This window comes from Cydia amplana, chromosome 10 (genome assembly GCF_948474715.1).
Source record: "Cydia amplana chromosome 10, ilCydAmpl1.1, whole genome shotgun sequence".
In the NCBI taxonomy this organism is placed as follows: domain Eukaryota; kingdom Metazoa; phylum Arthropoda; class Insecta; order Lepidoptera; family Tortricidae; genus Cydia; species Cydia amplana.
The window spans coordinates 12,126,247-12,135,178 of NC_086078.1; the positions used below are offsets into that span (position 1 = coordinate 12,126,247).

An 8,932-nucleotide genomic window follows, 5' to 3' on the forward strand; every position below is an offset into this window, starting at 1 on the left:
AAGTGAAGTGATTTCTTTTTTTTTCAAACATATTGGCTGTGGGTAACTTTGGCATTGAGTCTATACTTGGTCCTTGGTCCGCACCAACAAACCACAAAAAAAAAGCGATTGTGTAAAGGCTTCGGCACACAGGCGCGTTTACCAGGTAGGGCGTGAGCGTTTTGTATGTTAAAAGCGGCGCGCCCTGCTCACGTCGCGTCCGGCTAACGCGCCTGTGTGACGAAGCCTTAACTGTCAATGTCAAATTTGACAATAATAAGCCGCCTAACTAACCCAAAAGTAACATAATTGAGTATTATTTCATTTTACATACATTGAGTTAAACAATTCAAATATTATTTCGATCATGTATATTATAATAGGTCTCTTAATATTAGCTGTTATAGTTGGTTTAGCCTTTGCCGTATATTATTCATCAGAGAAGCAAAATGTTTACACCGATTTGAAAGGTAAACATGTAGTTGTGACCGGAGGATCCAGTGGCATTGGCAAAGCTGCAGCAGCAGAAGCAGCCAGGTTGGGAGCCCACGTCACAATTATTGGTCGAGATGTTAGCAAACTGACCTCTGCAGTTACTGAGATAGTCGCAAAATGTACTGATAAAGAGCAAAAGATACAATTTGCGGCCTTAGATGTAACATCAGATTACAACGCGATATCAAAATGTTTGTCTGAATTAGAAACTTCTGTGGGTCCAATTTTTATGCTAATCAATTCTGCCGGAATGTGCATTTGTGGAGAATTCGATAAAATGAAGGTTGAGGATGTTAAACAAATGATTGATTTGAATTACTTTGGTACGGCATATCCTACAAGGTATGTTTTACCTGGAATGAAGCAGAGGCGCGAAGGGATCGTCGTATTTGTAGCATCAGAGGCTGCATTGCTTGGTAAGTGTCAATTGCTACTTACTTTATTCATGTTAAATTAAAAGTTACTGTAATGATAATCAGTATTCTTTACTTTACATATGGTACTACATACTACTTTAGCGCACAAAAAATTTTTAAACATGTAGGTACTGTAAAACTTTGTATGATACATGTGTACACACTTGTATCGTAATGTACTATTATTGTTCATGAAAAAGAACAACAATGAAAAATAAGTTCATACTAGTTACAAACTATAATAAATGATGTATAAATGTGTGCTGACTTTCTTGTATATTTAAATTTCAGGCATTTATGGCTACAGTGCCTACAGCGGTGGAAAGTGGGCAGTTCGAGGCTTAGCTGAAACTCTATTCATGGAGCTGTTAGGCACAGGTGTGCGCCTGACACTTGCCTTCCCGCCAGACACAGACACCCCTGGACTGAAGAATGAAAACTTGACAAAGCCTAAGGAAACTTTGCTTATATCTGGGAGTGGTGGGTTGCAGTCAGCGGACATGGTTGGCAAGAAAATGGTCCATGATGCTTTGGTAAGATCCTGTTTAGTTTACATATCTTAAGGAAACAAAGATGATTATTAAGATGAAATTATTTGTCAATGGCGCTTACGCCTTACTGCATTGTGTTTACATTGGAGCATTGTTAGCCGCAACCATGACCAGTGAAACCTGTGTCGAAACATTGGTAAATAAAGATGTGTGAATAAATTTTGCGTTAGACCCGTATATAAATGTGAGTTAATATTGTTAATAATGGCGAAAGCAACAATGAGGTCCCTTTTCATAGACAATGTCACATATTATTTCTAATTTCATGAATGATGTTTGATTTCTAAATTAAACCAATTGACACAAAAGTTATTAATTTTGTAATGTCATGGAAAAGTCGAAATATATGAATTGCTTGTGCTAGTCCAAACAGAGAAGGTAGAATTACTTTATGAAAATCATAATTTATTTGTTACTTTAAAATCTGTTTTCATACATATTAAATTTTTTTTTGTTTCAGACTGGAAGAAAGTATTCAGTGTTCGGGTTCAGCGGTAACTTAATGTCTCTTCTATTCTGCGGATCCATAGACAGCTTGAGCCAGATACTGGTGCAAATATCCTGCTTGGGGATTCTACGGACCATCATGGTTGGTGTGTTGTTGTCCTTTCACAAAATAGTCTGGGATGGCTTGAAAGAGAAAAAGGAGACTCCAAAGAGTAAATAAGATAAGTCTCAACATTAACACTATCAGGGCTGATTTAGACGGCGCGCGAACTCACATGCGATTTTAGTTACATTGCGGATTGTTGGTTACGTCCAATTCAACCGACCTATCAAAACCAGCAATGTAATGAAACTCGCATGCGAGTTCTCGCATCGTCTAAATTGGCCCTTATACTATGTAGTGGAGTTTCAATGCTTTCAATAGTCAGTACTCCTGAGATTCCTAATCTGTTGCATTTTTAGAGGGCAAAATATTGTTTATTTATTTTTGATAAAATGTAGTGATGCATATCAAACTTCGAATTTTGGCAAGGGTTTGAGGTATTAGGGGCTTGGAGGATACAACTAAACGGAGTAGCCATTAACAGGCTTTCCCCTCTGTCGAAAATAGGCGGCCAACGGTCATACACAATGTATGGACTGACGTTTATCTGACATGGCTATTTTTACGTTACGCATACATTTGACGTTCCCCTCCCCCGCAAAAATCGGCAGACTGTTTTGTACAGAAAATTACAGACATGGCGTCTCCGTTTGATTATATCCTCCAAGATTAGGGGTCACTAATTAGTTTCTTCAGGGGTCCGGTTCTTAAAATAAAATGACCATTGCGGTCCGTTTCTGCTTTAGTTTATTGCAGGTCCGCCATTTGGTGACCCCTAGGGGAAGGGGAATAAAGGGAAAGTGGTCCTTTTAGGAAGTAGCCATTAGAGGGAAATAGCTGTTTACTAACTGACTAAATTTATTTTGGTATGCATTCACAAGTATTCATATTATGTTACTAGATATTTATTTTAGCTGTCTCATAATAAACGTATAAGTACTTACACATTTTAATTCTTCACTTTATTTATTTTTCATCTTAAGTTAGGTTTTTTATAATATGAATATAAAAGTAAAATATTATATATATAAGAAGAGTTACTTAATAAAACTATTTTCACTTTCATAAGTTTTCTTTAATATTGCTTAGTTTAAGCCAGCTATTTACATGCCTGCCCCAGGGCTAATTTTAGATGCGCGAAGGCCAGAGCAATTCCGGGATTTCTCTACACATAAACCAATTTTTCAGTGTGAAGGAATAAACAAATGAATTAAATTCGTCCTCGCATCACATTATTCAGTACACCTCCTATGCTGCACATACTGCAGTCGCCAACAAACTGATAAAGAAATGGCCTCTATTGCGCAGCACATGTGGCAATCTAGCAATGCAATAAGTACGATCCGAGTAGTTAAGAGGTCTTCCGCTGCCGCAAGTCTGTACAGGTACGCCAAAATCTAATTCATCAAGACAAGAGGCCCCTGTTTGCCTATACAAGTCACATGTACAGTGGTACATTACAGCCATAGCAGCCATTGGTTATATTGGGTATTGGTTGGTGGTGGCGAGAGTAAATAATTAAATGACTTTTTCAATGGCTTTTAATGTTATCAGTAATGGGGCAGGATTGAGGGTCCATCCCTGTCCTGCGGCAGGTGTGTGGGTAGCCAGCTTCACCAACTGAGACCCCTTCAATTACCTACAGACACTTTGTAAAAACCTTTAGGTTTTGTATCAAAAGGTGTTTTAGCTTACATTAATTACACTTTGTTACGACTAACCAATACACGAGTTCTGTTGATATTGTAGTCTAAAACCGCGAGCAACGTATCCTTCATCCGATCTGAACCACACAACTATGGGGCCTGCGCCATTATCTGAAACAATATAAAATGTAGAGCATACTGACTGTATATAGGTACAAGAGCCACAGGAGGGCTTATTCAACTTGCCAGAGACATTTTCAACAACTAAGTTAAATAAAAAGTGTATATCTTTTGGGTCCTACTTAATGGAGGAAAGTTTGCTGAAAGGCGCGTCCAGCTCCAGATCTGGCAAATGCGTCGCTTCGAGCCACTCAGGAAAGTTCGATAACCGCACGCTTGATTTTCGAAGTAAGTAAACAGGTAGGCTTGCACCGCGCGAGCGATCTTGGAATGTCGCGAGAGACCGGTGCATAAGGTAAACGTACTGGTGCTCGACGCGGTCCCAGTACATGTCATCTATGATGAAACTTCAAAGTCATTGTCAATAGAGGTGACAGCAGGGTGCCATCTATTGCGCATTAGCATGTCGAGCACTAGTACGTTTACCTTACATGTGTCATATGTAAAATCATTGTGGTACGTATTTTTGTTTACAATTTAACAATATTGTCGAATTGTACACTTAAAGTTTCGTGGGATAGGCCCCTGATAATAGTTCTGTACCTGTAATCGGCGCATCAAGAGCAAAGTCCTGCAGAACTGAACCGTCGTTCAGCCGGTCTCCGCAGAGCCTCGCCGCTGACATGAGCAGCCAGTCGCTGGGGCAGTTGAAAATCTCTACTCCAGCTTGACCCGGAGGAATAACTGGTAAGCCGTCTGTAAACAATATGTACGAGTAGGTAGGTACAAGTATATTCACCCAAGATCGTATGAATACTATGAATGGATTGCATAAGCGAACATAAGTACCTATGAACGTATGTGATAGACAATAGACAGAATATAATGTAGATAAAGGCTTTATGGTCTCTTGCAGCATATGTTCATGATCGCAACACCACCCAGCATAACTGTGTTCTGTGTCAGTAAAACTCGATACGACATCGACAATGCCATTTTGTACTATGCATACATGGATTCTCTACAAAGTACATAATTAGCTGGTCCAATCACAGTATATTGCATGTATTCTGGGGGTGCGATGATGCTATTGACGTAGGTATAATAAAATAAACATTTACGCCTTTATTCTACATTTACGATTTATGCAAAAAAAATTGATAAGAAACTTTTCAGTTGCCTATTACCTGAATCGTAATTGGTGATCCGCATAATGCCCGCATTTGTGTACGTGATGCTGCAAGACCCAGGCTCCCGTTCTATGCACATTGCATAATTAAGATTGTTCTGCAATTAAACACAATACTTACGAGTATTATTTGACTATTATTAATGATACAGTTTAGCTTCACCAATGAGATATAATTGAAGTAGTTATGAGGTCGACCATCAGCTGCACCACTCTATACTCTTTATTCCCGAGGTAAGCACATTTTTTTGAAATTGTACTGTTTGACTAACGAGGTTCAGTGGCCTTCCAAAACGTAAGTGCCCATGCCCAGTAACAACTCGAAAGGGTGTAAGTATTCCCATTTGTCCCCTTCCCACCACGTGATCGCCGCCATACATGAAACGGGGACAAATGGGAATGTTTTATAATTTTATAGGCAGCGCCTATTCCCATCTGTGCCCGGCGGTCGCTTATCAAGTTATCATGGGATTATCTTCGGAATATTGACCCAACCATCCGTCGAGAGCACTTTTAAACCTAGGTAGGTACCTAATACTTTTTTTTTATAGATGTCTAAGTCTAAGAGACCATGCTATGGTAAAAAGTAGTCCATACCAAATAAGATGGAGCTTTAGCTATTGATGTGTCAGATGTGTCACGGTAGTTAAATGATTCCAAGTATCCGATTGGTCCTTTGAAGTACTGAAGACACCCAGCCGGTGCTGCTAAGTCGTCGCTAGCGGATAGCTGCGACACCTGTGACAAATAATGTAACAAGTAACATATACAACTATCTGAACAATGGTAGGCCTTATACCGTTGCAATAAGGAACCTAAATTGTCAGTTAACTGTGTCAACAATGGTAGGAACTGTGGCCCTTGGAAAGACGTACAAGTTACATAAAACTTGTATACGAAATCATAAGTGGCCATGATCATATTTATAGCACATGATTATTTTTATCAAGAGCTGTAAGATAAGCAAGTGGTGGTAATTAAGTTAAATGAACGCCTCTACACACAATTTGTTTTTCACACCACCTATTCGGAAAAGAGCTTTTTCTTCCCTGCTAGGAGGGATCAAAGTGGCACTTTTCCTCCCTGCTAGGAGGGATCAAAGTAACACTTTTTTGTTCTAGCACACTATATTTACATTTTTTTGCACATTATTTTTTTAGCTTAAATAATCTGTTTAAGTTTAAGCATCAGATTGTGTCAATACTAAGATTTTTTTATTTTCCTCATAGTTGATGTGAAAAGCAGTATGTGTCACACGGTATCAAAATTATTTCGTCTTGGGCGTTAACACTTGAATCCCTCATTACGCTCAGGATTCAATGTACGCCCTTGACTGAAATATATCATTTTGATCCCTTGTAACACAAACTACTATTCCTGTTGAAACAATGGATAAAAAAAGTAAAAACCTCCCCAACAACTTTTTCGTACCTTAATGGCAAACAATCGGCTTTCCGCCGAAGCCGTTTGGATGGACACGGTGATTGGCCCATTCACGGCACCAACTTCGACGTAAACTGAAAACATCACTATATGCTCTGAGGAAAACATTAATAGGTACCTATTATGAAAAATGTTGGGCAATTTTTTTGTTGAAGTTTGATGTTGCACTTATGCGTTGGTGGGTATAACCTACATAATTATAGCTCTTTTGACTACACCTAGGAATATTTGAACCTTTTACTGTAGAACATACTTACCGTGAAGGCCGGTGTTGACGCCGCACAGAATGGGCATCATGCTGTTCACATTCTGTCCTGATACTACGAATTGATCCTGCTCACACGATCCTGCTATGGGCGGTAACAGCTGAAATTTTCATAAAATAAAATACACTCACTAGGACCACTTTTCTTCGGCATAAATACTAGTCTCGTATTCTGTTGGTATGGGTAGTTAAACTAGGGTCGAGAAAAAAACTATTATATCCTTCCGAGCGGTACGCAAAGGCAATAAAACATGGGAGTTATATTAAGAGTATGTGTAATGGATTTACCTCAAAATTCATGAAGTCCAGCCGAATCTGTTTAATGTCCTCTGAAGTTTTATTGACTGTTACAGCACAGGCTAGTCTCTCAGAACTCGGATCGGGAAAGCCTGGGTTAACAAACCATCCTGTAGGCGCGGCGGTGGCGTCGTCGCAAGAGAACTGAACTGGAAATTGGGATCATTTGTAGGTATATCTAGTATGGCCCATACTGTATGGGGAACGAATAAAATCGACACATATGAAGGGTGACTTGAGGAATTTTGCGACTTTTTCAGGTGACGAAAATTTTATTGTTGCTCATATGACTCATGTCAGATTAATGCTTAGAACGCGATCTATCTTCAGCGGCTTTGATTTGGTGATCTGATCCAGGAACCTGTTCCTAAACTAATCGAACGCGAGACTAATACCGCTCAGGCAAAACAGTTACTTCGGGATCCTTATCAATTTAAGATTCAGGATAATAAATGCACAATAAATCGCAAAGCAGTGTTTACTGGTTCACCTGGCCTTTCGACTCGCTTGTGCCTATAATCGAGTAGAATCACGGTCGGTGCCAGTGCTGCGGTCCTCAAGCGTATCCCGAACCTGCGAACTCAGTAAGCCAGTCAGATGATTGATACTTACTCACGCAACATACCCCATAGCCATCAGCACAACTGCCCATCGGCAATCCTCCAGCGTTAACACAATCATACTCATGCAGGCACGTTCCTTCTAACCCACTGCTCGACGTACAAGCGACGTGATCAAACTCCACTACTTCAAACACTTCTAGAAATTTCTTCGTCTTCTCGTTGTTCAATTGTTTTTTCTGTCTTGGCCGCAATGCTGGACATCTTTTCCTATTCACTCTTCTTTTTTGTTGAGTGTGTCTAAACAAGTTTATGTTGTGTATAGTGTTGTTGTATTGGTAGGTTCGTAACAGCTTATTTTTTGGTTTGTCAATCGTCAATTCTCGGTAATTTTGGGGCAAAACTTCGTCCTTTCGATAAGCGTCGTCAAGCAAAGTTCCATCAGTAGCGTTTGCGATTTTCGTAATACCTCGCCATTCATTTATCGTCCCGTTATAAATCGATGTCGGCATATATCGGTGTTCAGCATCTTGAATGTAGTTACTTCTAAATGTATTTCCTGTTTCAGGGCCTGGGTTTGAGCGGTTTTCGAATATCGTCGCTGAATACCATCTTTCTCCATTTATGGTTGTTATTATGGAAATAATAACCAGTCGATTGATGTGTCGACCCATTCCTATGTCCTTAGGTAAGAACATGCTCGATATAGTCGCCTTTTAATATAGGTATGTAAACCGTTCATCCGATGTTAAAAATACCACAGCCTCCTTTATTCGTTCATATTACCATCCGTACTTCCTTTTTATGAAAGAAGGTACACGTATGGCAGAGTGCAAGGCCAACTGCACTTTGCGATGCACTTGACGGATTCCGCGGGGTAGCCGTGGCGGATGTAATGTGCGTAATTAAATGTTTAGAAAATGCTTTGGTTCGTTAACTCGTTCCACATGTCCGTTGACCGCAAATAGTATATTGTCATACCAGTCATTTTGACTAAGCTAAGCCATCATAAATATAAAAGTATTTGTTTAAAAATGAACTTTAATAGCTATCAATAGTATCAATAGAGTTAAAAATTATAACTGCCACATAGGGCTGCGCATGCGGTAAAGGGTTAAGTATACCTAAGTTTAAGTTACATATCAACTACCTAGTTTAGGTACATGCATAAAGGAGCCTCGTCTGCCAACAAACCACTCTGTGGTTTGGCAGAAGAATATCTTATCTTATACCTTTAAACGAGCAATTCTTGTATATTTATTTATATATATATATATATATATATATAGATATATATTTCGGGGATCTCGGAAACGGCTCTAACGATTTCGATGTAATTTGGTATATAGGGGTTTTCGGGGGCGAAAAATCGATCTAGCTAGGTCTTATCTCTGGGAAAACGCGCATTTCCGAGTTATTAT

The 8,932-nt window shown here is 39.4% G+C and overlaps 2 protein-coding genes across 2 annotated transcripts; one reads left to right on the top strand and one right to left on the bottom strand.

Moving 5' to 3' along the window:
• The first annotated feature begins 319 nt into the window (after positions 1-319).
• LOC134651570 (3-ketodihydrosphingosine reductase) lies at positions 320-2,132 on the top strand. The gene is made up of 3 exons (XM_063506675.1): positions 320-890; positions 1,182-1,423; positions 1,902-2,132. The coding sequence occupies exons 1-3, from the start codon at positions 347-349 to the stop codon at positions 2,106-2,108; spliced, it is 993 nt and encodes a 330-aa protein (XP_063362745.1). The 5' UTR covers positions 320-346; the 3' UTR covers positions 2,109-2,132.
• Positions 2,133-3,690: 1,558 nt separating this feature from the next.
• LOC134651571 (uncharacterized) lies at positions 3,691-8,184 on the bottom strand. The gene is made up of 8 exons (XM_063506676.1): positions 7,564-8,184; positions 6,943-7,100; positions 6,647-6,755; positions 6,378-6,463; positions 5,544-5,684; positions 4,945-5,044; positions 4,361-4,513; positions 3,691-3,808 (listed from the first exon to the last, which is right to left on the bottom strand). Exons 1-8 carry the CDS (start codon positions 8,021-8,023, stop codon positions 3,708-3,710), a joined length of 1,308 nt encoding a protein of 435 aa, XP_063362746.1. The 5' UTR covers positions 8,024-8,184; the 3' UTR covers positions 3,691-3,707.
• Between the last annotated feature and the right edge of the window lie 748 nt (positions 8,185-8,932).